The sequence below is a fragment of the Pygocentrus nattereri genome, chromosome 10 (assembly GCF_015220715.1).
Source record: "Pygocentrus nattereri isolate fPygNat1 chromosome 10, fPygNat1.pri, whole genome shotgun sequence".
In the NCBI taxonomy this organism is placed as follows: Eukaryota; Metazoa; Chordata; class Actinopteri; order Characiformes; family Serrasalmidae; genus Pygocentrus; species Pygocentrus nattereri.
The window spans coordinates 22,736,446-22,764,057 of NC_051220.1; the positions used below are offsets into that span (position 1 = coordinate 22,736,446).

At 39.6% G+C, this 27,612-nt stretch overlaps 3 protein-coding genes across 5 annotated transcripts; 1 reads left to right on the forward strand and 2 right to left on the reverse strand.

Moving 5' to 3' along the window:
- Positions 1–1,013: 1,013 nt before the first annotated feature.
- asxl2 (ASXL transcriptional regulator 2) lies at positions 1,014–15,141 on the reverse strand. 3 transcript variants are annotated; one of them, XM_017694483.2, is made up of 13 exons: positions 14,924–15,141; positions 12,248–12,330; positions 11,986–11,988; positions 10,238–10,346; positions 9,676–9,814; positions 8,148–8,266; positions 7,632–7,752; positions 7,237–7,377; positions 6,994–7,154; positions 6,784–6,880; positions 6,561–6,666; positions 5,832–6,459; positions 1,014–5,727 (listed from the first exon to the last, which is right to left on the reverse strand). In XM_017694483.2, exons 1-13 carry the CDS (start codon positions 14,978–14,980, stop codon positions 3,853–3,855), a joined length of 3,639 nt encoding a protein of 1,212 aa, XP_017549972.1. In that variant the 5' UTR covers positions 14,981–15,141; the 3' UTR covers positions 1,014–3,852. The 3 variants fall into 3 exon arrangements, with proteins under 3 accessions (XP_017549972.1, XP_017549973.1, XP_017549974.1); XM_017694484.2 differs by lacking the exon at positions 11,986–11,988; XM_017694485.2 differs by lacking the exons at positions 9,676–9,814; positions 10,238–10,346; positions 11,986–11,988; positions 12,248–12,330; positions 14,924–15,141 and adding an exon at positions 8,859–9,192.
- A 1,224-nt stretch (positions 15,142–16,365) lies between these two features.
- On the reverse strand, positions 16,366–22,137 carry kif3cb (kinesin family member 3Cb). Its single transcript, XM_017694486.2, has 8 exons — positions 20,254–22,137; positions 20,051–20,152; positions 19,836–19,958; positions 18,867–18,985; positions 18,594–18,710; positions 18,389–18,497; positions 18,118–18,275; positions 16,366–16,746 (listed from the first exon to the last, which is right to left on the reverse strand). Exons 1-8 carry the CDS (start codon positions 21,703–21,705, stop codon positions 16,638–16,640), a joined length of 2,289 nt encoding a protein of 762 aa, XP_017549975.1. The 5' UTR covers positions 21,706–22,137; the 3' UTR covers positions 16,366–16,637.
- Positions 22,138–22,708: 571 nt separating this feature from the next.
- Positions 22,709–26,512, forward strand: slc30a1b (solute carrier family 30 member 1b). Its single transcript, XM_017694366.2, has 2 exons — positions 22,709–23,565; positions 24,195–26,512. The coding sequence occupies exons 1-2, from the start codon at positions 22,998–23,000 to the stop codon at positions 25,070–25,072; spliced, it is 1,446 nt and encodes a 481-aa protein (XP_017549855.1). The 5' UTR covers positions 22,709–22,997; the 3' UTR covers positions 25,073–26,512.
- Positions 26,513–27,612: the final 1,100 nt, after the last annotated feature.

A 27,612-nucleotide genomic window follows, 5' to 3' on the forward strand; every position in this document is an offset into this window, starting at 1 on the left:
ACTCTGAATAACTATGTTTATATCTCAACAACTGTGCTTAGAATTTTTGAAAAATTGGTGGAATTCCCCTTTAACCCCTTACTAAGCCTAGTTTTATTACACACTTCTATAACCTACAAATAGCTCAATTAGTTTGCATTGAAATTGCTGTAGGTTATAAATAATAAGCCTTAGCGTATAATTAGCCTGGAATGTTAAAGGATTACATGTGAGCAAAGATACAACATCATGTTACTTGAAATGATCAGGTTATGTTACATTAATCACAATATTTACTTTTTCCTTTAGTTTGCAAACATACAGCTACAGCCAAAAAGCTTCAGCTAAACAGTGACGCCTTAAAGGGAAATTCCTCTGATTTCTCATCATTGATTTCTGCATAAATCAATTATTAGGACATAAACAAACTCACCCAGAACGGTTTGATGTGTAGAGAAACGTACTGTGTCAGAATTGTTCACAGTGATGGTGATAGGAACCAGATGTCAACTGGACAAAGCACTCCGATGGCTTTACCTCTCAATGAGTGAATCATTATGGCAAAATAAAAAACAGTACAATTCTCCCTTAAAATGGATGAAAGGCTGTATTTTTTAAATAACTCAACATTTGCAAAAATAAACTAAAAGGGAGCAGGAGGAAAAATCTGATGGTATAAATGATTCATAAAAGCTAGTGACATAATGGACATTTACACACTACTATACCATTTATGCAAAACCCATTCTGTACTAAGTAACGCTGCCATATTACCCATGCTTAAAAAGCACTCATTTAGTACTGGTCCTGGAGTACTGCTGCTGCCCTGCCTGCCTAGCTAAAGTCATGAGCCAACTAAACTTTTCTGAGTTGAACTGGGTGGAGAAAACACAAAACTGCACAAAGCAGCTCTATACTAGGACTGAAAAACCACCAGTTTTTGGGGCCACAGACTGAGCCTTGAGGGACCCCCAAATTAACATTACTCCAGCTGTATATTTTTCATTGCTAAGCCCAAATAAATGAGTCATTACTTTTGTTCATTTGATGTATTTTATTCTCATTTATTGATAAAATACACTTTTGCTTGCAAGTGCTGATTACATTTACTATATTACATTCACCTTTATTTTACATAAAATATTTGAAATTTTAAAAGTAAAAATGACACATTATAGGGAGGCACCCTCCACCACATTTTCCGATCTCCACAACTGTGATAAAACATTGCATCTCACATCACAACATCTCAGTCCAGAGTGAGTGAGGAGAATATTTCTACTAACAGGTATGTCATCAGGCATGTCAAAGTTTTATAAAGGTTGGAGACATATTGGGGTTTATCTACAGAGGCTTTGATGAAAACAGTTTCACTGTGTGGGCTGAAGTATTTTATGTAATTGTCATTAGTTTTGGCCCAGAAATATACACATTGCTTATTTACTCCATACCAAATTAACAGATGAATCACAATTTTCTACTATTAGGGATGTCCAAAATTCATATTCAGATCAAAACTTGAGTTAAATTTAAATCATTGTTTCCAATAATTAACGGTAAATCAAAGGGAAAACAAAATGATCACAGTTCTGTTATGTCTCTACTGTGTATGTGTGTACATGTTTATACACACTGTAATCCATACTGCATATATCAACATGAAAAAGATCATATACATTTACCCACTGACATGACAAAGATCAAAATCACCTGAAAAATACCCTCACACCCAAAGACAATCCATACAACTACCACGCTAGTCTGGACTGTATCCATACACCACAAACAAACACGACACTGTGGAACCAATGTGTATATCTATATATGACAGAGATAAAGCGATAGAGAGAGAGAAGCTAAAATCTTTCAGTCATCAGTGTGACTTATAGGTTAAATTTGAATGATGCCAGCTAATGCCACGCAAAGATATTTACTTTAAAAGAAAAACCCACTTGAGTAGCAGGTAAACGTATTCCAGGCAAGACTATGCACATGAAACAGATAAACAAAGACAAGTCTCTTGGGGGAGCATATGTTCTTGGGAATTCTGGTACAAAAATCGTTTTATAAAGTGTTATGTACACCCTGGATAGAGGCATAACAAAATGGGACAATTAATATAAAGATAGTAAATACCCTGTTTCTTTAAATGTTTTGTAAAATGACTTGTAAATAGTATTTTATATTAAAATATATTAATTAAAATATATTACTTTTCAAAACTAGACAGACATTAAAAACAAAATCTGATTATCTAATTCCCATAAATTGACTTTGGTATATTACCAAGCAAAATCGTTTAAAACTGTCTTAAGTAGAAGGCAGAACATTTCACAAAAACAACTGATAACCAGATGCATAACACGCACACTTTTTAATGCATGTTTAATATACTATATATGTATCAAAATGTACCTGTTAATCCGAATTGTTTAAGGACAGTCTATTTATATTTAGAGTTTAGACACAAATTATAGTGTGATTTGTCTCAAGAAATTTCTCACAGATAAAAATCAGTGGATATGTTCAAGCAAGACAACTGAAATCAAACTTTAAAAAAAGAAGAATTTCTCAGTACATTTCAAGGAAAGCGAATATTTACAGAATAAAACCAAAAATCTTCATATTCTCCCTTTTGAGTGTTCTACTGTACTTCATTGCTCACAAACATTTTTAGTTTTTTATTGTTATTCTGTTTAAAACATAAATGACATTAAGTTTAAAGAATATCTACAGTCCCAGGATTCCTTTAAGAGGCATTGTCAGTTCACACTCCTCACTGGAGCAGCGTAAACAACACAAGCATGATCAGATGTATATAGTGAAATGACAGAGACCTGGGTTTGCTCCTGAGAGGGAACATTACATTATTTGATTGAGAGGTGCTTTGGCTCCCCTCAAACTCAAAAGGTTTGCATTTATAGCTGATTAGCAAGCAGTCCATTCAAGTTAACAGTTTTAGTAATACAAAAGTGCAACCCTAAAAAAGACATATATAAGATTTTCTCTTAGAAGAGATATAAGGGACTTTGATGTCTTAGATTTAGATGAATGAGACTTTTTTAATATAAATATAAATATACAAATTATTGCCACCTTCAATCATCAATATAAACTGGTTCTTACATTCCACCATATCCCTAAAAATTGTTTTAAAAGAAGTGCTAGCTTGTGATATTTACTCCCTTCTGCTCCATAAATAACTTCATTTTTAACTTCACTACTGATTCTATTCACATCTAATAGTACCACTTTAGCCTAGAAAAAAGGCAGGTCAATAAGATACATTTTATATTCACAGTAATTCTTGAAGGTAATTGGTATTTCAGCTCTGTGATTATTTTCTTGAGTTACAAAGACATAAACTATCCAACAAATTTGCCCTGCTGGGTAAGTACATCGAAATCATTATTGTTTTGGATCCAACAAGCCGCACAGTTCTTTAAAAATTGCTGTTATAAAGAAATTACAAGGGGAGGTCATGATCTTCACAGCTACAAAAATAGTAGTATACTGTTACTTTCATTTCTAAAATTTTATGTTACAAAAATATTACAGAATATAATCAGCGTTTACATATTGCCACTACTCAATGAGTCTTGCATCTAGAACAAGGTGCTCACTTTACAGTAAACTGACTGAGAGGAAGTATTACTCTGCATTGCACAAATTATGTACATGAACCTCTATCAAACTAAACAGCATAAAAGCCTGACTCCTGTATGAAAATAGTTATGTGAACATATAACCACAGTGAGAACTTCAACACTGAGCTGAAAATTCACAAACTCTCACTAAACTCTTTACTTGAATGATTGTTTTTTTTCCCCAGATATTTATGATCACAATTGTCACCATGTGTCATCATCAACGTTATCGTACCACCAGACATGAGACACACAGCTTGGAGGGACCAATGCAGTCATCATGACAGAAGGCCCCACACCCCTTGCACATGATCATAGCCTTTAATCGACAGTAGCACTTTGACTGAACATCTTCCATTCCAGAAGCTTCTATGAAGGCTTGATCTGGTGATGTTTCACCTTGGCTCTGATCTAGAAGGTGACCAGCAGGTATGGCAGTGACAGTCACAGAGAAAGACATCATCCCCCTGTTGGCACTCTCATTACTGCAAGTAACTGTAGGAGAGGTGCCAGTGGTAGCAATGCTGTTATTTAATGAGTGAGGCACAGACATGCTGATAGTGCCACCATAGAAAGTACCCATTACAGGTTCTTGCCCATCATTTGAATTCTGTGACTGGAAAGATTTCACTTGTGGGTGACATTCGCTCAACTCATGTGGCCCTGAGATACCCTGTTTACTACTGCAGACATCAAGGTGCGGTCTTGGAGATGTGTCTTTGGTTTTTGTAGAAGTGCCACCTTCTCCAGTACTGGATGAACAGCTGAGCACCGGAGACTCCAACTTTATTTGAGGACAGTGTTGGTATCCTAGTGCATCATCTGGTTTTGAGATGAAATATCCCTGCTGTTCAACTTTAACCCTAGGAGGGTTAGAGTGTCCTGAAGAAGAGTGAGGACCTCTACTCAAGTCAGCCCCTTCTTTCTCTTCTCCTTCTACGTTTTCTCTCTTCAGGTTGGCCAGATGGGGACGCTTGCTGCTCTCAGACCCTCTGCCATATGTGGAAATATTGAGGAGGTAGTGTCCTGTCATGGCAGGTTTGGCCACCCTCTTTCTTCCAAAGAGGCCTAGATGGAACCTTGGTTGGTTATTGCAGTTCTCTGGATAGCCTAGTTGATAGGGCTCAAAGTGAGTTGGCTGAGGGACTGCCACAGAGATCTGGCTCTGCTGACTTCGATGCCTCAGAACATGAATGATCTGCTCCTGAGTGATCTTATCTAGCTTGTCCATACTGATCCCAGGTCTGCCTGACATCATAGGTTGACCTAAAGAAGCTTGCAGTCTAGATCTGCTAATATCCTCTGTGTCTATGGGGTTCTCCCTGCCCAACCCTTTTGTGGTAATGCCCAAGTTCCCGTGATCTTGTGCTGGAGTGGTTACAGATTGCACCTCAGTCTTGGCAAGTGGCTTTGGAAGAATCTTCTCAAGGGGAACTTCTTTACCTTGAAGGAGCTGAGTGACCAGAGGATTATTGGCAGGGATTGAGGAGTGAGATTTGGTCCCTGACAAAGGTGCTTCTTGTGCTCTCTGATTATGAGGCAGTGTGTTTGAAGGTTGTAATTGCATCCCACCAACTGACAGAAGGGTATGATGATCCTTTGAAAGTGGGTTTGATGCACACTGAGTGGTCTGAGAACCCATCAAAGACCTGGTTTCCTTTAAAAACAGTTGATTTGTACTAAGACTTTGAGCAAAACCAGTGTCTGTCCGCCCAGTAGCACCTGGGGAGGGAGATGTTTGTGAGAGAAACCCTGTGCTTTCAGGGGCAGGAGAAATGGAGCTAATCTTTACTGGTGATACAGATTGGCTTCTACTACTTGCTGGTGAAAATTCCTCTGATAGAGACTGGGCTGGAGAAGGTGTGGAAGTGCCTCCAGTTGAGCCAGGTCCTGAAGTGGCTCCTCTGGTAGCCACACCTGCTGCTGCTGCGGCTGCAGCAGCACGCTGTTCTCGAGCTAATTTGGCTTTAGCTTTGATGTCAGCTAAAGTGCGAGCACCGGTGCCTCCAGGGCGGATACTGGGTGGTGTCAAGGGATGCGGAGTCCTTGGAGAAACTTGGCCTGCAGCTGGAGGAGCAGGCAGGATTCGCGACACAGGGATCTAAAAATGTAGAGATTCAGTATCAAAAAAAAAAAAAAATACAATCAACTGTAATAAAATGAAACTGCAAAATCAGAAGCAAAACTGTAAAACATAAAACGTACTTTTAGAGGGGGTACTCTCTGTTGACCTGTTACCAAAGCTGTTGCTTGAGGTAACCCTTCTGGTGGGGAGAGGCGAGGTTTCTTCTCTGCTATTTCTTGTTCACTAGAGACTTTCCTCTTCAAGGATTCCGTGGTAACAGCAGGGGTTGGTGATACAGTCCCATCTACTTTTGCAGATTCAGTCTTCAATGCATCTTTTCCTGTAGGACTGATACTTACAGGTTCCTGATGAGGTTGTGGGGCATCAGACTTGGTCTCACTTACTTTAAGATTTTCATCTGTTACAGCTGATGTTAATGGTTCTTCTTTTTTCTCTGCAGTCGCTTCAGATTCTTTTTGTGCCAGCGATGCAGTCTTTGTGTCTGGAGACGTCAGTGTCTGATCTGAGGCGGAGCGACTTGCTATGATTGATACTGTATGGAAAGACTCTGATTCTACATGGCTTATAGGTACTGTTGATTTAACCTCTGTGGATCTCAGCTCCTTCTGGCTGACCTCAGCAGTGTTGCTTTGCTTCTGTGCTTCTGTGCTTGACTCTGATCTTCCAGGCAAGGTTAAGTCTTTGGCTGGTATAGAAATGCCTTGAGTCTGTGTCAGCTCTCTGGATTCCTCAACACTCAATCCAGACCTGGAATGAATAAGTCCTTTGTATAAAATTCTTAATTCTCTCTCTAACATGACCTTTGATCTGCTCTGACTAACATGTATTCAATGTAAACACAGACTTACTGTTCCCCATAGTAGCTTTCAAAGAAGTGCTCTTTCCAATGCTCCACCTTCTTCTCTTTCTCAATCTCTTGCCGTATCCTTAGTCTTAACTCAGGGGTAAATTCACCTGTGGGTAAACATGTCTTAAATATACCATCTAACATGTGAGACACAGGTTAACCTATAATCAACAGGCATTTGCGCAAGGTTTGTTTTATGAATAACTACAAATACAGAAACCAACCTTCCGCCAGCCTTTCTTTCCAAGATTGTGCAGCAGATGTAAAAAACTCATTGTTCAGAGCAGAACTGGTTACCCTCAGGAGACCATCCATACAAGACTAAAATAAAGGATCATGTAAATCTGCCATTAGTGTTAAGTATATCACTGGTGTGTTGTCTTCAATTTAATTGTCAAACAAACTAATGACAATATCCCTCTTTTTCTACCTACCTGCTGGTCAATTTCTGGCAGCAGCTTCAGAAGCTTCTGTTGACAATCTGGGGGCAACATGGAAAATGTGTGCTTGTTGATTAGGGCCCGCAGGTTAGTGTTGACCAGGATGGAATCAGGAGTCTCCACATCAATCTCACATTTGGTTCGTCTTAGCTGGCCTAAAGAACAATAAAAGTGGGAATGATCAGTTTTGACAATTCCAGATAGTGACGCATATAATGGATAACTGAAAACACTCACGGGCAGTGAGCCGACTGGAGCGCTGAGACATCTTCCTGGCACCAACGGTGTGGCACACATCTGCTTTGACAGAGGAGGAGGAGCTGGAAGTAGAATTCTGGGGACTGGCAGGGCAGCGCTCAGACTGTTTCAGTTCCCAGCCTACAGTAGTGAGAGAATCTGGATATTTCATTGCTGTGCCAGCACAAATGCATATGCATAAGTGAATATTATTACATGTTATGGGAACAACACATCTTAGTTACACGTTACACTACAAAGCTGGCAAGTGAACACAGATTTGAAAAAACATATTTAGGCAAGGGTGTAATCATGTCATTTGTGATTTTTCGTAAAGGAAGGAAGAGCTAATTACAGCTAAAAAAAAAAAGCACAATGTGCGCTGTAGAACATACCAGATTTGGCAGATGCTGATTCAGTCATGTCTTTGACAGTTTTAAGTAGCAGTCGAGGGTTGGAGGCTGTGGAAATTCCACACTGACGGCGCTGATTTCTCTGCTGCTGTTGTTTGAGAGCCTTAAAATACAGAAGGAAGTATATTTGAAAGAAGAATCTTCACTTATTGTGAAGAAGGACTGTTCACAAGTTTTTCTTGCAGTAACTGAAGGATAAATCACTAACACTGTAACACTACTACATATGTATGTATTAAGTAATAAGTCTTTAGAGACAGAAAGAAAAGCAGTCATTTATTGTCATATGCAGATTGGGACTGTTAATTGTAATTATTATTCATTAACCCCTAGAACATACACTGTACAGTCTTGCAACAGACAGTTCTACACATTACAGATACTAAGCACATACAATAACATAAAAATAAATAAATACACTGAAGTGCTTTTTTGCATGTATGTTAGCATGTAGAGGAAAGCTGAAACACAAACAGAGAAAGGTTGAGATGCTGACACCTGTTTAAGTGCCTTCTTGCTGTGTTTCTGGGATGAAGAGATGAGCTTGTTGCTAGAGACTGAGGGAGAGGAGCAGCGAGACTGTGGAGATGATGGTTGTGATTGCAATTTTACTTGCCCTAAGAAATAAAGAAGAATAATGCACTGAGTGTGTTCAAACACACATACACTCACACCTATCTCTCTCTCTCTGAGTTAATTAAGGTCAGTACCATTCCATTCACGTGTACAGTACAAATGCAGCTTGTAACAGATGTTTATCTTGTAAAAGTGCTGAGCTCTAATTTAACATATCCAAGATATGCATTTTCCATTTACCTGGATCTTGCATCCTTTTGCAGATAGTTAATGTAGAATTAAACATACTGTATATCTACAGTTCTTAAAAATAAACCTTAAAATAAAATGCTGACCAGAAGCATTCAGCACATTTCCTGCAGCACAATACTCTACAGCTGCTACTATAAACCGTTTATTCTGAACATCCATTCTCAAAATGTATTACCAGCTTAAAGCTAATATTAAAATACAACATTCAAGCATTCATAAAAATAAAGCAACTTGAAAAAAACAACAAAAGAAAAACTCTACGAGTGTGTTCAGATGATTATTTCCTGGTCTCTGCAGTACTCATTTCAGTCTCGTCTGCATAAAAATATTAAAGGTTTTACTTAAACTATAATCAAAAATTAACTCAGATATTCCACTTACGGTAATTTGTCCTGTATATGTCCACTCTTATAGCATGCATTATTCTGTAATATTCACAAAGGCTTTTGAAGGACAGCCTGGGGTAAAGTGTTCTGTTAGCTTAACAGCTCTGTACAGCTCTCAAGTATATGAAGATGAGGAAGTGGTCTCGATTTGCAGAAAAAAACATTTCCTGTTTAAAGGCTGATTTGATCTGCATGAATAATGTGATCACAAAAGGAAACTCAGCTGAAATATCACACTTGCAATGATTAAAAAAAATCAGTGAACATTTTCAAATTTAGGCTACGTGTTAAACTAACAATCCAAAAAAGAGAATCCATAATGTGATAATATATTTGCTACTTTACTGAAATTTTAAAAAACATTAATTTTCTAACTCAGAATGTATTTTAGCAAATGAATTACAACAACAACAAAATATAACAACACTAATGTAATTTTGCTTTTAACAACTGAAGGCTACAAGTGTAAAAGATCTGAAGACATTTTCAAAATATATCAGTAAGTTGACATCCATTATGAAGCTATTTAGAAGAAATATTCTGTTATGACAATAATACAATTTAAGTTCATACAATCAAGATGTGTCCATTTGCTATTGTAGATTTCTAAAAGTATGATGACAAAGCTTTAGTTTATCACAGCATATGCAGATTCAGTTTGAACTTATAAAGACTTAAATGTAGAGACCCAAAATAAAATACCCTGTTTTTCAGTAATTGGGCCACCTTTAATATGGACTGCATAGCTGACAGAACATATGAACATGTTTATCATTTGAATTTGCATTGGAAGAACTGTGGAAGTTAGGTACCTCTTCTCTTCCACCTTCCTCTGCGGCCCTCTTTGCTGCTGGCACTGTTGTTTTCTGTGCTTCGAGCGTCAGACGTGTTATCGCTACTATCTTCAGAAGCCTCCTCTGATAGTTCTTTCACCACATCTGCAATGTCCTTCTGCTCAGTCATCATACACAGAGACAGATGTCAAGGCCTGTTTTTTCCAAATGAGTCATTGTGCTGCTCTTTAGTTGTAATCCACTCAGTCATTTGTTGTGTCATTTTTGCATGTCATAAACATTTATGACTGATAACTATGCAGGGTGAATACAGACAAGATCAATATTATTTTCAGTTGTGCATTCATAACAGCAGTGTCAAGCTTTTGTCAAGTAGTGGCACAGGTACAAGCTATGAACAGGGGTCAACAGCGCTATGTTCTAGCACCTTGAACATAGTAGTGAAAGAACTCTGTTTTCTGTTTATGCACATTATGTTGCAACATTCACACATCTTATTGATAATCAAGGCCTGAATGCAGGATTTTTCTTTTCTTCCCAAATTCTATTAGGTTTTGGTTTCTGTTTTATGCGCACTAACCTTCAGTGTATAGACTCCCATTCGACCAGGGACTTTGTAGAAAATCCCCTCCTCACCCCGGGAGTTAGTGTGGAGCATAGCATTGAGGCAGGCAAGGGGGGACGTTCCACTGGATAAAATAAAAGTAGAAACCACAGTGTAACCTCTAAATAGCACAACACAATAAACACAACAAACCACACATTTTCACCATACTTACTGTTGATATTTGAGGGAAAGGGTATGAAATTCATTTAACAAACCTGTTAGGATTTACTTGCAAATTAGTTTTTAAAAGGGTAATGTAGGCCTACATTGTTTTCATTTTTAAAATACCCACTGGGAAGCAAAGTACTTTTTGTCAAGACCTAACACAATAGCACTTTATCTATAATAGTGTAATAGTAGTCTGTGTACTGAAAAAGGGTACTGTCTTAATTCAAATATGCACATAAGTTCCACATGAATAAAATATATTCCATCAATTCAGTTCTTGCCAAAAATAAACTGAAAGAAAAAAATGTGTTGATGTAAAACATTTTCTTTAAGTCGATTTGGATGAAGTTTTTCTGCGTCATAATTAAAATGAACAAGCAAAAGATTCATTACTTACTGAAGTCTTGCAATATTCATACCACTTTAAAATGAAACTAAAAAGCATACTGTATTTTAAATTACCCAATTATGGCACACTGAACATGTCTTAATTAAAAGCAAAGTACACCTTCAGGTGTACTTGGAGTGTATTGCATTTTCTTCCATAGCCATACATGAATTATGCCAAAATTAACTGAAATCACATGACAAGGGGGGGGGGCAATGGGCATTCCAATACGGACTCTAAGTTTTTTTCCAGCAATAAAAATGGTGAATAGAGAACTGATTAAGTAGGGGATTTACAGTGCCCTCAAACAAGTGAATACTGATGATTTAATGATGCATTAACTAGCGAGCAACAACAGCAGACTACTTAACCTATGATTAACATTTTAGCAAAGAACAGAACTACACATATTACAGTTTCAGCGAGTTGCACTCTTTCACTGTCAGATTAATACGTGGTCATGGGAAAAAATGAAAACATGCTCCAAGCTGAATCTAAGCGAAATGTAACAAGCATATTTTGTTTTCAATAGTGGCATGGTCAGCATCTGCCTTTGTGTCTTACCTGCATTTCAGAGTGAGTAGAATACTGAATGGCTTTTTGAAAAGTAATGAATAGCACAATGAACATGAATTTATCAATTTTTTAACTTATGTTTGGTTTGTTACCATTTTACAGTGTATTTTATACTGCACTTCACTTTGGTACAAACAATAAAACTAGCATATCCTTATGTACATGGATAATGAAAAATGCTATAAAATTATGCAAAATCATAGCCAGTTATTCATTAGTTTGTGTCACTGGGTGCACAGAAATGGCAACTTTCAGGCTCTTTTTTCGCTTCAAATTATATACACTCTGTAACTGGGAACTTGCTTAGTAGATGTGGCACAAAAATTCAAGACTGAGAGTTGTGTACAGGACTGAAGGACCAGGGACAGAAATACTAAAAGACAGCACAAGAGCACAATTGTAACACTGCCATTAATTATGGTCATGAGGAAGCTTTATAGTCAGTGAGTCATCAATATTTGGGTCTGTAAAGCCCTTTGCATGCTGTCAATTAGCGGAAGGTTAATAGCATGCAAAGGTATGGGCCCAGGTCTTCTAGATTGAAGTTAGTGTAAGGAAAAGTGGGGGATAAACTGTTATTTAATCTTACCTTCTGGAAGACAATAGGGAAAGTGAAACAAAAAAAGAGATGCAAAAATTAGAAATGTATGTGTGTGCACTCAGTGCACTTGCCCTGAAGAAAATGACAGTGAACTTGATGAACAAAAACTACAATCAAAGCAAAAAGAACATTTCTTCAGGATGTTAGCAAGACCGCACAATCTGAGGTGATTATAAATGTGTACTTGATTGTGAGATGTAAAAAAAAATGTGGATGTTGACAAAAAGCATGTGGTAGTTGATGACCTCACCTTATCTCTTTGAGTCGCTCTCGCTGAATCACCTGGAGGATCTCTTTATGACTCATTGGTGTGTTAGGGTACTTCTCAAGTACCTGCAAAAGAAGAGAAGTAAAGGATGGTTTGTAATGCATTAGCCCAAAATAAAGCACAAACAAGTTAAAAATTAGCCCAACAATTTAACAATAAATTCATTGATATATTGCAAAAGTTGCTGCCCTTCATTTTGCTGTGCTTTAAATTACATTATATTTAAATTAGTGAATTCAGTTACTGCACCCAGTGCTGAATACAGCTACACATGAGTCTAAGCTCTCTATATCCAATGACAAGTGTTGGCTAGAGGGATATTCAACCCTCCAGGCTGGGGCTGTTGATCATTGGAACTGTGTTCTCTGGAGAGATGGAGTTCTGTCTAATACCATTATGATGACTTGGAGTGGCGTTTGTGATGCAGAACTTATCATCTGTCATCAGTACTTGACATCACTAACAGTGCAAACAGATCCTCACAGCAATGTTCCAATATCTGGTGTAAAGTCTTCCCAGAAGAGTAGGGGCTGTGACTGCAGCAAAGGGGTTACAATGTTCCAATTAATACCTTTGATTTTAGAAGAAACTTTGGATGAGCAGGTGTCTACAAACTTTAACATACAGTACGTTAGACTACCGAGACGTCTTTCCTTTAACTGTGCTTTACAGAGGTACATTATTAGGTTCATATCATTATAGCGAAAAAAAATTACATTGTTAAGAGATATACTTTGGTGGCAACTAATACATCAGATGATTCTAATATTTTAGCATTATTGCTGTGAGAACGCCTAATGATCAGCGTATAGACTTACAGGTAGTATTTATGAAAATTTAAACACAGAAGATCAGCCATGTTCACCACTGCGTGCGGGGAATCATTGCCAGTGTGTTTCACTGTGTTCTGAGTAATGCAGACACCTCAGCTGAGCTGAGACTTTGCTTACAGGATGAGGTCAGTCACTGGACCAGAGCCTGAGAGCTGTTCCTTCCCCAGCTGTGAGAGGGGTGGTGAGATTTCTCGTTTTAAGAGCAGATTAGTAATACCAAGACTTCGGCCAACCATGAGTCATTTCCTTTGTCTAAGCTAAGGTAAAGAGAGACAGCATCTTAAATGGGCAAAAAAGCTTTTAGCTAAGCTTTTCTTTGGTTGAATTTTTAATTACTGCCCACTTGCAGCCACATCCACATTCAGACCCCCTGTTTCCACACCTTTATTTTTAAAGTAGGCTCAATTTCACTCTTCCAGAATCACATGGCCAAGCCAGGAGATGGATAGTAACTAATCACATTTACTCAATTACGTGTATTTTCCCTACTATTTCAATGTATCAAACTTTTATTTACATTCAGGTATCTTAATGAAGATGTTTTACTCAGTTTGGTTGTAGCCATTAACAATTAATTAACATTTCATTAATATTACATTTCTTTTTCATCAACGTTATGTTAGCAATTTAACACAGCTTAGGTTTCTCTTTTTCTTGCAAGTGAGTCAAAAAGACAAAAACAGCTCCCAACAAACTTCAGCTCCTATGCTGATAAACACTGGAAGCACTAAGAGGTTTCACTGCAGTTCTGTAGCTAAGTTACTCTGAAGTAGCTTTTGGACCAGGACCTTTTCACTCATACACAAGTTGGTTCTGGAAATGTACTTTTAGTTTTGCTTCTGTGAAGTAACCTAATAACACTTTTACTTGAGCATGGGCTGAGGCTACTCTACCCACCTCTGGTCATCAACAGAAACAACGTGACATATGTTAAGTACTACTTTATTACTACGTAACCCATGAACTCATTTATACCACTGTTTCTACCTCAGATGTCTATTTTAATGTCAAATGTATTATTTTAACACAACATTAGCTCCGTGCTTGTTGACAATATGTCAAACTTTCACTAGCTTTAATACTTTTCAACTGGCCGGGAAGTTAATTCTCCTAACTAAGAAAACTATATGATTGGTCTTGACAGAAACACAGATTCACATATTTCACAGGAAAACTCCGTGTTATCAGCTTGTCACCTGTTAAAGTAAACCGAAATAGCCGTAGCTTGTGCGTTAGCAAACTGCTAACGCTGGCTAAGTAGTTGGCTAGCCAGCCTTCAACATGCTAACCCAAACCAACCAATAAAATGTGCCTTGAAGTATCTGACATGATTCGGCCAACTACACAAACGTTCACAGAGTACACAACCTGTAACACAGCGACATGTCTTCAAATGGTTACTCGTGAGAAAACCGCCTGTCTGGGCTACGTTTTCACTCGCTATCTTAGTCAACTGCTAACGCTTAGGCGGAGTACTCCTCTGAGCGGCTAGCTTAGCTTAGCTTAGCTTAGCTCAGCTCAGCCAATGTTAGCTGGAGACACAAACGTCATGCGCGTAGCTGCGTCTGCAGTTGTAACATGAAAAATCGTCCCTGGGAGAGAAAACTTTGTAAACCGAGTGTCGCCGTAAAGCAACATATATCTGTATGCTTCGGTGTACACGGGTCGAGGTGACTCGTTCTGCGGCTTCGTCGCCACTCGGGCCCCGTTTCGCGCACTCCACAGTCCGCCTGCACCAGCAGCAGGTCATGAACTCATAAACACAGTTGAACAAGAGTGGGAAACAAGCAAAACACACGAACGGCAACAGCCCCGCAGCTTTTACCGTCTTTGCCGCCTCTGCCCACGTCCTCCCCTTTTTCTTCTTCTGCCGTTCCCTCATGTTTGCGGCCGGGGTCCCGAAAAATCGACCGAATGCGAGAGCGCGTTACTGTTAAAACGGTAATGTTGCTTTTAGTTATCGTGCAAGACCCACCATCTCTGCCATATTGGGTGTTTTACTGTAAGTAGCAGGTCACGTGACTCTCGGCGAGACGTCATCTTACTGTACCGTGACAGAGCGGGGAAAACACCTGAAGGATACTGTTCTCTCTCTCTCTCTCTCTCTCTCTCTCTCTCTCTCTCTCTCTCTCTCTCTCTCTCTCTCACCCAACTGTGTGGAGCCCTGCAGGCCCAAACCGATTAGTGTTAGTTTACTGTAAAAGCTGGAAGTAAAAGGCAGCAATACAGATTTGGCAGTTTGATAGGCCCTAGTCTCACTCAACTGTCTGGCGCTGTGGTGCAGGTTTTTACTTCAAGCTCATCCCTTCGTGTTAGCAGTGTAACACTATCTTTTCTTAAAGGTAGATTCCATTGATCCTTCACAATTTAACTTTCTGCATAATTTGTTGTTGAGGTCTAAATAAAGTCACTCCGAGTGGTTTGGTGTGAAATAGTGCACTGTGGAGAAACTCACCAACTCACCAAGATTCAATTACACTGGTTGGTGACAGGAACCAGGCGAAAAAAGCAGATATATCCATTTTATTTACTGTCTGAAACAACCACTGAATCTGCACATCTTGTGAGGTTTTGTATGTAGTGCTGATAATCATGTAGTGGTAAATCCACAAACAAGTTTTCTTTGGATATTATTTTACCTTACCATGCCATGCTTGTACCTCTCCGCTATAAAATCTATAAAAAGTATATATGTTTTAGGCTAAAACCTTATCTCATTAACAGTGTCTCAGTCCTCAGGTAAAGAATCTGTAAACATTTTGGGTATGTAAGGTAGCTTTTAAAGGAATTAAACACTTCAGACATGTGGTTCCTATCACCACCGTTGTGAACTGTGAAACTGATTCTCTAGATTGATGCATTTTGTTAAAACTATGTTGAACAACTGTGTATATTATTTCAATTACTAACTAATGCCATCTGCTTAGACTTAAAAAATCAATGGCATTTCCCCTTAAGCACCATGACCAATGTTAGGGTTTTCCTATGGTTGATACCTTGGTGCTAATTTAATTAGCTGATATAATCATTCTGAGTGATATATCTCTAATGGTGTCATTGAGTTCATTTTGTAATAGAACTGAACCATTTTATGGTAATTATATCCACTAGGGGTCAGTGATGTTAGAAAACAAGAACTTTGTGTTGTGATTGAATGAATGTTTCATTCTCCACTCTAATAGGAATGAGCTGAAAATCCAGTTATCAGTGATTGTATTATTTGGCTGCATGCCATTTAAATTAATCAGACTGCAGATCACTGTTTTGTCATGCAATATAACCATTTATCCTTGTCAAGGATTTTATTCAAGAGTGACATTACTGGATTATACATGACACATTTAGATCAAAGTTTCAGGTAAACAGGTGAAAACTGTGCTTGAAGTAGTTGATCAAAAGTGTGCTTTGACAGAAAGTTAGTCTGCCTAAGTAAAAACTGAATGATTTTGCAGTAAAGCTCACAGAAAAAAAAGAGCAAATGAGTCTGTTGATAAAGCTTTGCATTTACAGCATAGCAAAACCACTGTGTTTAAAATACTTCATGGTTGGAGCATGGCCGCGCATGCCCCCATGGCAGAAGGTGGGCATTGAGACTCAGAGGCCACAGAGCCGGTTGATGAAGTAGAAGGTGGACTTGGTCCTTGATACCTTGAGAGAGAAAAGAAAAGATCAAAGTTCAAGTGCCTAAAGATGATCAGTATAAAAGCAGTAGAAGAGAAGCTCCCTGAACAAGAACTGCATAATTTCTGGCTAAATGGTTAAGCGTCTGATTTCCTCAGTGACGGGTAAGGATTGCACCAATTTCATGAGTTCCTGTCCATTTAGCCCACCTTTTTCATTGGCTTTGTGTTTCATATCCGAGCAAAAGAGAACCCTGACATTCCCACATTCCAGGATGACAACTGTAGGGTGTCGGTGTGTGACTTGTTCAATAGATATGATGGAACACATGGATTCCAAGTGATGGGAATCAATTGAGTTTATTGCACTCAGTGATCCCAAATCCAAAAACTAAAACATAGAAAAGGAGATATAGCAAATGTACAGTGCAATATTAATTACATTTGATCCTAGCAAGGGAATTACTAGCTAAAGTAACCAACTTTACTCATACTGTGTGTGCAAATAGGTACTGGCAACTTGAACATTAAGTCCAAATTTTTGGAATCAACTCTCGGTTCCCAAATGCCAGGGACCGACTCCTGGACCTACCTCAATCCCAGTTCACACTTTGGAACAGCAGGTTAAATACTGAAGTTGGTACAAATAAACTCAGGCTGGGAGGTGCATCTAGTTTATGGTAGACAAAGATGGATTAGACAAAAGACTGGCGTAATTCCTACCTGACAGGATTGGTGCTGTTATTACAGCAAGGGGACACATAACCAAGCATTAGAAAAGAAATTATGCATGTGGCTTAGTTTTTGTGTGGTGGGCTTTCACCATGTCCAAAAGTATCCAGATACCAAAATGAGACATTCGAAATTAGTGAATTTAACTCCTTTAAGCCCACCCTTCCACTGACCCATTGCTGACTCAGGTATACATTTGCCCACACAACTTGTATAATCTCATTGAGAAGCATTGCCAAATAGAATGGGAAGCACTGGAGTAGCCGCACATGAGCCTAATGTCACCATGCCTAAGCTAAGCGTTGTCTAGAGGGGTATAAAGTCCCCAGCATTAGGCTGTGGAGCAGTGGAACTGCATTCTCTGTAGTGATGGTGCTCCACCAAATATGTTTATGATGAGTAGTAGCATTTGTGATCCAGAACAAATCACCCAACCTCAGTACATGATCTCACTAATGCTCTTGTGGCTGAATGCAAATAAATCTTCACAGCAATATTCCAACACCTAGTGAAAAGCATTCCCAAAAGATTAGAGGCTGTTAACTGCAGTTAAAGAGGACAAACTCCTTATTATTACTCTTAATTTCAGAAGACATGATAAGCGAGCAGGTGTCTACAAACCTTTGGACATTTACTGCATTTTGGCATATAACTATTTTGCACTCACCATGATCTGGCCCGCATGACACGGGATGCTGTTGTCCTTCTCCTGTGGTGGCTAAAATCGCGAAGGAAGTCTCGCGTCCTCATCTCTGCTCCTTCTAAATCCAGGGGGACCATGACTGGTGGCGTCATATCCAGCTCCAAAAGCATGACATTCTCTGCCTGTGTAGCACCAAAACCTGGTTATCTGGTCATGAATAGTTCTTCAGCAAATGTTTTTTGCAATAAATAATCCCTCTAAATTGGCTGCCTATTAGTGGTCAATGTGTACCAACCCGGTATCTGGAAGGAGCTCCTGTTGCCACAGCAACCTGTGCATGTTGGCTGATCGGTCTCTTGTATCCTGCTACAGAAGTTGGCCTTCGTCTGACACGAGGAGAGTTGCTGGAGAATAATGTGAATAATATGAATTTATTTGTGAGTCGTGGTATATTTGATGAAAGTGTTGAGAGTGTGGAACTGTTATACGGTTATGCTCACTTTTCAGAGGGGAGTAGAGGTAAGACTTTCCACTGGTCCTCCTCACTGTCATAGTGGAGGCGGTTTAAGATCTTGTTTTTCTCCTCAGGAGGAATAAAATTGTCAATAATGAGATTCCTACAAAAAAGAAGACAAACAAATCGTATAAATATGACAAAGATCTTGCTAAAATGGGTCTTACATTGGATTTACTGCTACTATATCCATGCATCATTGTTTCTGAATAACTTTGGGGTATGCATTTTTTGTGGACAGTAACTGTAGTGGAAATACTTGAATTTCATCTCTCTTGTCAGCTCATTCAGTGTCTGCTCCAGTTCCTGTCTCGTTGTCACATGTTCATCAACGATGTCTCCTATCTCAGCTCTCACCAACTGCAGTTTGCTATACAGCTATGTAAAGAACAACAAATTATATATTAATATTCATATATGTGTGATCTGCATATAAAAGGAAGATATTGTTGGTGCCATATCCAAAATTCTATTTCCTAAAAATTTTAATATCCTATAATTTAAAAAATGCAATTAATGTAAACATGTCATGACAAATGGTCCAAAATAAAATTTAATTGAAACAGGCCTACGTTAAAGTTTAGAATTATCTTTTCCTTCTCCCAAAAAAAAGACCCATTCCAGAGATTTCAGATTTTGTTATGACAGCAATGAGATACACTAGCATTCAAAAGTTTGGAGTCACCTGTTACGTAACAATTGTTGTTCAATAATCAATTTCATTTAAACTTGAACACAATGTAGAATTGAACTAAACAGTCAATCTTAAACCAGTGTTTCTTTATAACTAAAAGGGCCCAATTCCCATATTAGTCTTAGTTTTCCCCCCTTAGGCCCACTCCTGTGATTTTATGCACCAAAAACAGTCACAATTCCTGTTTGCCTGACCACTTTTTCAGGATCTTTTTAACCCTTAGAATTAAACTGGCTGTTTTTGTTACTGTGCCTTTAAGACACTCAAAATACAGTCCAGCATCCTTTATAGCTTCAGTATAATAGCTTTATAGCTTTAAACGATTGTAGTCTAAGTGGATATATATGAAAATGATGACTGCTATTTGAACATGAGGCATTTGTTTAGTTTGAAAGCTATCAAATATACTTGTCATTGTAGAATCTTATAGATGTGTTTGCAAGAAAACTGGTTTATAACGTTCACACTATGTTTATAGCTTCAGTTTGGTTGTAACATGTATAGCTTGAAGGCCTAGTTGAAGACCCACTTCACCTTCTTAAGTTTTTTGGTCTTAAGCTCCACCTCCTGCTGTAGAGAAGAGAAAGTTTCTTTCAGTTCCACTGTTTCTTCATCCTGCTCAAACATCAGCTGCTGCATCTCCCTCTCCTGCCTCTCCTATGAGAGGTCACACACACAGCAGTATCTGGTTATTGTGATTACTTTGCATCAGCTGAACACTGTGGTTAGTGTACATTTCCATTTATTACCTGCTCTGCAATCTCCTGTCTCTTCAGCTCCAGCATTCTCTGTTGCTCATTGGTATGGTCAATGATGTTTTTTCCTCCTATCAGCAGCTTACTCTCCAAGGCCTAAAAACAACCATAGCAAATAGGATCCAAATTATAATTCATTTTATGGCCTCAGAAAGAATGGCCAGGCTGTAAAAGGCCTGATGTGTATAAGCTCTAACCTTGTATTTTTCAATCATGATTTCCATAGTCTGTTGCTCCTTCAGTAATTCCTCCATAGTCTTTGCCTTCTCATCCACCATGCTTAATTTCCTCCTAACCTCCGGGCTGTCGTTGGCAGCGGTCTTGACCATCTGCCCCACCTGCTGCTTCCACCAGTATTCCTCAGCACTCTCTTCCTGCACCATCTCAACAACGTTCACCTCGGAGTTTCTGGGTGTTTCCACCTCTCCACTGCTCATGCTCCTCTTCATCCTCATACTATTCCTCCGCCTCCTCCTTTCTTTCGCCAGCATCCCTCTTTCCTCCAGCTGGGCCTTCAAGCGGGCTATCTCTTCTTGAAACTCTCGTAGCAAAGCATCTTTGGGGTCCTCGTTGATCTTTGGCCTGTTCCTGATGTTCTTTGCCCTGTTTGCAAATCTTAGCGTGGTGAGGGTCTCCTCATAGTGGCATGAGGTGGGCCCTATCGTAGCCACCATGACTGTTTTGGAGTTCCCTCCCAAAGAGTCCTGCAGTAGGCGTGTGAGTTTGGAATCCCTGTATGGGATGTGGGAGTTTTTCCCATCGACCAAGGCTGATATGACATTTCCGAGAGCGCAGAGGGACAAGTTTATTTTGGCAGCCTCTTTGAACCTCAGGCCCTGGACACCTGTCTTGCTTTGACGTTCGCTGCCCGCCAGGTCCACCATGTTCAGCTTGCCCACGCGAATGTGTTCCTCTCCATCAACTCCCATCTCACTGCATTCGATGGTTATAACAAAAACGGCATGTGACCGGGAACTGCGCTCATTCATTTTGGTGAATCCAACAGACCTGGACTGATTCCCCAGATTCATCACATGCTCAATTTCTTTGATGTTCTTGGTCACCACTGATGAGAGGTCTTTGACATACACGCCTTGCTCTGGGTTTTCCTTAAGCTCCAGCTTTTTATTATTGTCCTTACAGAGGAGGTCCCTTATTTCATCCTGGTATATCTCCAGATAAGACACCCTCACCAAGTACTGCTGATTCTGAGATCTGGATATGTGAGTGAAAATATGCTGGAAGGAATTTGGAATGACTCCTCGTTTCTCCGGATCTGTGGGCAGACCCTGCATGGTGTATGTCTTCCCAGTGCCAGTTTGACCATAGGCAAATATAGTTCCATTGAAGCCGAGCAAGACTGAGTCAATCAGGGGTTTACACGAATAATCGTACAGGTCACTTTGTTTTGATGCCGTGTCGTAGACGGCGTCAAACGTGAACGTTTTCATCAGACTTCCCGGCGTTTTGGGGTTGTGTATGCTTACCTGTCCCAATTTCACGTCCACTTCCACTATTTTCTCGTGACTCATCGCCTCTTCTTTCTTGTTTACAGGGCGGCACCGCACCACCACCTTAACGGCTTCTGATTTCTTACCTACTGACATGGACCTCGGTCTGATGAGCACTGCGCTGTTCCTCTTAGACATTGTGCACCATCAGACTGAACCGAATGTAGATGAGAAAAACACGCCTCTACCAGAGCGCCGGCATCATCCGTGAATGATGCTCCTCCATAAGAAAAGCGAGCAACTTCCCACGTAGTCCGAAAAAAGCTTCTCCGTAAAGCGAACGTATATCCACTGTGTGAGCAGTTAAACTCCGATAGACACCCGCATCGTCCCCAGTGATGATGGCCCTGACGCGGCTGTGTGTGCAGGCGAACGCCGCCCTGCTCGCTACCTTGCTGGTCCACACCCTGCGTGGCTGCAGACAATGGACTCACAGGATGAGAGCATCATCCTGCCTGCTGCCTCCGCGTACGCACTCTAGCGCCCTGTTCATATCACTCTCAGTTCAATATTCGGCCATTTTTCCCAAGTCGAATCATTCGGTGTTATAACGCAGCCTGTAATGTTTATATACTGCGGTGGTGGTGGGTTCTAGCAATTATAATAAATGAGATAAATATAATAAATAAATCCATTTAAATGAGAGAGGTGGGAAATTCTATCACGTATAAAATAAAGAAAAATAAATGGATGTATTTCATTGTATTCTACACAGAAAATAAATGGTGCATTGAATTCACTTGATTCAAATGTGTCCTTTGCTCATAAACTGTGTCACATTATCTCAGCTCATAACAAAAGAAGTGCACTGACCGGCAGCTGTTCAGTTGACGTAATGTATTTTATTTAACCGAGTAGCATTTGAACGGGGAAACTTTTCTCAGTGTTTATACTGCAAACGATGGCATTTAGTGTTATGAATGGATACATTTTAAATCAATAAAATAAAACTTTTTTTTTTTTTAGACAAAGAGCAAAATTGAACAATTCTGTAAGGAAGCGTATTCACACGTTTCATTTTTGTCAGTTTTCTGAAAAGAAATTGCGGGGCTGCGTAGACGTAACTGCGGCCGTCCAATAGGAAATGGCGGTGGGCGTGTCCGCCCGCGAACGAGTGCAAAGTTAGCCGGCAAAGTGCAAAGTCTGTTTAAAGGCTCAGAGCAGAAAAGTAAAAGTGGGTTATTCCTCTCAGCGGGTCTGTGTAAAGCGATGCTGATACTCTTCTTTCCTGGCGTTGTTTGAAACGGCATTCCTCCGCTCGTTGCCCGTAGCGACATCGCGTCAGGCTCGTTATTTACAGCCCGGTTTCTGAGCCGCCGAGGTTGCTGCAGACTGACCGAGGGCTGAAGGGCTTTGGGGGCCAACATGTAAGCCAGTGCTGGTCCTGTTCTCACAAGCGCCTCTTGTTTTGCACAGCTCGGGGTAGAATCATGGCTCTGAGGCAGAAGCACGGGCGCCTGCTGTGCATGATCTGCCTAACTTTCAGCTTCTTCGTCGTGGAGCTTGTGGTGAGCAGAGTGACCGCGTCTCTGGCGATGCTGTCCGACTCCTTTCACATGCTGTCCGATGTGATCGCCCTGCTCGTGGCGCTGGTGGCCGTGCGCTTCGCCGAGAAGACCCAGGCCACCAGCAAAAACACGTTCGGCTGGATCCGAGCCGAGGTCATGGGCGCTCTGGTCAACGCCGTGTTCCTCACCGCGCTCTGCTTCACCATCTTATTGGAGGCCGTGGAGCGCTACGCGGACCCCCACGAGATCGAAAACCCACAGGTCGTGGTGTGGGTCGGTGTGGCCGGACTGCTCATAAACCTCCTGGGGCTTTTCTTGTTCCACGGTCACGCTGGAGCTGGTGGGCACGGACACTCTCACGGTGGGCACTCTAGGAAATATGAGAAGTCCGATAAATCGCCAAAGAAGGAAGCTCAAGAGGAGTCTTACAACCTCATGATAAAAAGCAACTGTGCTCATCCAGGTGACCATGCTGTCCAGATTGAATCAGGTATTAGTTATTCCAGGTTCAAGACCTTTAACATCTGATGTTATTGTTTAAATTAGTTACTTACTGTAGTTTACTTAACAATATAGAGTGGATAACATTGTTAAATTTTATAGGCCTGTAATAACTTTTTTCATTTTTCAGTTGCATTTTTCATCAAAAACTGGCATGTTACCCTCTAATCCAAATGTAGTCAAGCAGCTAAGGCATGTTTGCTGCCTGATGTTTGCTTCTTTAGTTTTGCTCTGGAGCTAGATGTCTAATAAAGTAGAAGTCAGTGCCACAGAAAGATTTTGGATGACATAGACTTCCATTATTTGTTGGCTTTGTTAGTCTCATGGCTACTTTGTCTTGGCCAGTTGGCAACATTTTGGGTTTAATTTTTCAGTGAACCATTATCTAAAAACATTTGTGCCAATTTCAGCCAATGCTTAGTAATTTATTCTTTGTAGGTGTACAAATGGATTCAGCAGTGTAAAAAGTCATTTTAGTGGGAATTTGAATAAATTAATTGCTTCAGGTTTTGTGTGCATTATCCCATTTACCTGAAACCAAAGGTAAGTAACTTCATGCGAGATCTTGAAAAGTTGTTTGGCCATTTTGATATTCATTTCCATTTTGACATTTTTCAGACATCGTCCTAAGTCATAACCTGGATGTCCAGATGAATGGCAACATCTCACTGAAGTCACTTGAGCCCAGTACAGATTCAGCCTCTCAGCTGAACATGCGCGGAGTCTTCCTGCACGTGCTGGGCGATGCCCTCGGCTCAGTCATTGTTGTGGTCAATGCTCTAATCTTCACATTTGTATGGAGGCCGTGCCATGGGGAGGAGACCTGTAGTAATCCCTGCTATAACAGCCACTGCTCTGACCACCAGCACACGCATTCAGAAACAGTAGGCCTGTCCAATGGCACTGCTGGTGTTATCTCGGTAGCAGGTCCCTGCTGGGTACTCTACCTAGATCCTACGCTGTGTGTAATAATGGTGGTCATTTTGCTTTACACCACCTTCCCCCTTTTAAAAGAGTCAGCCCTCATTCTCCTGCAAACCGTGCCCAAGCAGATTGACATGCAGAGACTGGATGGTAAGCTGAGGAGCCTAGAGGGGGTCCTGGCTGTCCATGAGCTGCACATCTGGCAGCTGGCCGGCAGCAGGATCATCGCCACGGCCCACGTCAAGTGCCCCGACCCGACCTCCTACATGGACATAGCCAAACGCATCAAAAGCTTCTTCCATGATGAAGGCATTCACGCCACCACAGTCCAACCAGAGTTCTCCTCTGACACTATGGAGTCTAGCGTCTCTGAGTGTGAGCTCCCCTGTTATAGCCAGTGCGCCCCGAAACTCTGCTGTGACACAAACTGGAAATCCGGGTCTGAATCGGAAGCACTGGTGGGCACAGAGGATTCCTCGAGTCAGAGCACTCCTCAACAACACACTGTCAGCTGGAATATCAAGCAGGAGCCAGAAGTTGTTCTGCAGGCGCAAATGGAATCTACAGTTTAAGTCCAATACTGAAATGAGACTCAAGTTAGCTATATCTTAATAATGTTTATTACATATATTATTCAAGTTACTGTGTTGAATTTGCCAATTGCTCCAGAGCAGTTGTTGAGACAGAGTCTAATCTGTTTATGGCAGAATTATTATTCTGAGAATGGTGTACCTCAAAGCCATATTAGTTTTCTAATCACAGTACTGTATGTTTACCTGTTTAACAAAACTAAATGCATAAAATTCCTGATATCACAGATTGCTTCTGGTTATTGATCAGTTAGATTTTTATAAAGGACAAGAAAAACATCTAGCAAATAAAATGTGAATTAAAGGAGAGACTACTGTTTTGATGGATGTTGACATTTTAGTAGGATAGTGCAATAATTAACTGTATTATTTTGTTTTTTGGAGCACTTTATAGCCATATTGTTCACTTCTTGCACATCAGTGAGAGTACTACCAAAGTGCTTTATGCAATATAAATATGTATCGATAAAGGCATAAAATATTTACATTCTGTGTTTTATTATGATACTGTTAGCTGTAATGTCCACCAGGCGCCAGAAGTTGGACTGCAGGCACCAAAACCTACAATATGAACATGAATATATTAATAAGCCCAAATTGAAAAATAAAAAGGGTTTTCATGAATTTCCCTCAAATGAGAAAAAAGTTATTTACATCTTAATAACATTGTTACATATATTTTTGTAGGAACTGTGTTGGGCTGGCCTAGAAGGCCAGAGCAATAGAACAAAAGAGAGTCAAATCTGCTTATGGTAGAATTATGTTTCTGAGAATGGTGTACCTCAAATCCTCAAAGCTATGGTTTTTACCCAGAGTGCTGCATTTATAACTAGCATAGAAATGAACTAAATGCAATACATAAAATTCAAGATTGCTTATGGAGTTGTGTATAAAGGAAAAACAAATAAATACAAATACAGTATGAACTGGAGGAGATGCCAAAGAGTATGCAAAATTTTGGGTGTCCCTAGTCAAAACTGCATGTTTTCTAAGTGGAAATAACACATCCTCTACGTCTGTCCTTTTTAAATGCATTTTAATTGCTGTTTCTTTGCTGAATTTAACATTGTGAATTCTATTTAATCATATATATAATCGTCATATTTGCGTGTGTGTGAAAAAGTCATGGCACATTTAAAAAATGATGTTTGATTTTTTTTCTTAATAAGGTTAAAAAAATAGAAATTGTGCACTAATATTTGCAGAAAAAATGCTATATTTAAGCTTGTTCCCTGTAGAGGATCTAAAAAATTCATTTGATCAGTGGTTTACAAACTAGTCAGACTGTATACTGATTTGATGGATGTTGATATTTTGGTACTGTAGTCCATTAATTGTTTTGTATTACTCTGAAAATCTAATTTTAAAAGCTTGGAACACGTTATAGTCTCAGTGTTCACAGAGCATTTTTGTGTATTGTAATAAACATGTATCAATAAAAATGTAAAAAAAAAAAAAAAAAAAAAAAAAAAAATATATATATATATATATATATATATATATATATATATATAATCACTCCATTATTACAGTATTACATTATTATGTGTCCTTATATTGCTGCCTATAATATTTATATACTGTGGTGAGTGGGTTCTAACCATTCTAATAAACTTTGTAAGGCCTCCATTTTTTTGTATTTAAAGGAGGTCAGTAGGAATCAGTGTAAAATCTGATTAAAATACAGGCCTCCCAATCATTGCACCACTAGTGGTTGTTAATACTTGGAGTGATTTCACTTTTTCTGTGGCCAAGACGCCAGCACACATAATCTGATTAACTGTTAACTGCTTTAAGGGATGTCATTTATTATTGTAGCACTAGATATAAATAATATATAAATATAAATTATATAGCAACATTGTTTTGTTTAAGTAGTATGTAGCATTTGTATTGTGAGCATTGAGCTTTCTGCAATTAAGGCTGCAGACAAATTATATAGTTATATACATTTAGTTGGGAATGCCTGACTGTCATGCTGTATGACATCTTATCCCCCAGCACAGCTGTCCAAACACAGCATGTTTCAGATGGACCTTGACACCATCTACACATTCACACATCCATTGTGACCCAGTATACAAACACTGATTACGAGAATTCTTTGAACGCCTGTCTTACGAATATCTGCTCTCGTTTAGGGCTTGGAGTAGTTGCTGAGAAACAAGTGTTGGGTTAGAGTCGAGAACACAGTGTGGTTTAACTTAATGAGGGCAGTGTGATGCAATCACTAATGCAGTGTGTGGGGCACTGTGTCAAAAAACAATGGAGAATAGGCCTTATTCAGTTCATGCACAGTCCTCCAATCAATCCTCTAGGATAAGAGACCAAAAGTTATGTTTAACATCATGTACCTTTTAACAAGAGCTTGTTTACAATTATATATCTAAGAGACTCTGTTTTATTTTGCTGTGAGGTAATATATAACCTACTAATATGCTACTGTATGAGTGGGAAGCACATGAGGTTTATGTATGACTCCCTTGTTACAGATTATCATGTGAAAATAGTCCTGAGTACAG

Coding starts and splice junctions, on each gene's coding strand:
- asxl2 (XM_017694483.2), bottom strand. CDS start 14,980: ATGAGGGAACGGCAGAAGAAGAAAAAGGGGAGGACGTGGGCAGAGGCG. Junction 6,460..6,560: donor GAAAGCTACTATGGGGAACA/GTAAGTCTGTGT, acceptor TATTCATTCCAG/GTCTGGATTGAGTGTTGAGG. Junction 5,728..5,831: donor AGAGAGTACCCCCTCTAAAA/GTACGTTTTATG, acceptor CTACATTTTTAG/ATCCCTGTGTCGCGAATCCT.
- kif3cb (XM_017694486.2), bottom strand. CDS start 21,705: ATGTCTAAGAGGAACAGCGCAGTGCTCATCAGACCGAGGTCCATGTCA. Junction 19,959..20,050: donor GACAGGAGATTGCAGAGCAG/GTAATAAATGGA, acceptor GACCTCTCATAG/GAGAGGCAGGAGAGGGAGAT. Junction 18,498..18,593: donor CCTCTACTCCCCTCTGAAAA/GTGAGCATAACC, acceptor ATTATTCTCCAG/CAACTCTCCTCGTGTCAGAC.
- slc30a1b (XM_017694366.2), top strand. CDS start 22,998: ATGGCTCTGAGGCAGAAGCACGGGCGCCTGCTGTGCATGATCTGCCTA. Junction 23,566..24,194: donor TGCTGTCCAGATTGAATCAG/GTATTAGTTATT, acceptor GACATTTTTCAG/ACATCGTCCTAAGTCATAAC.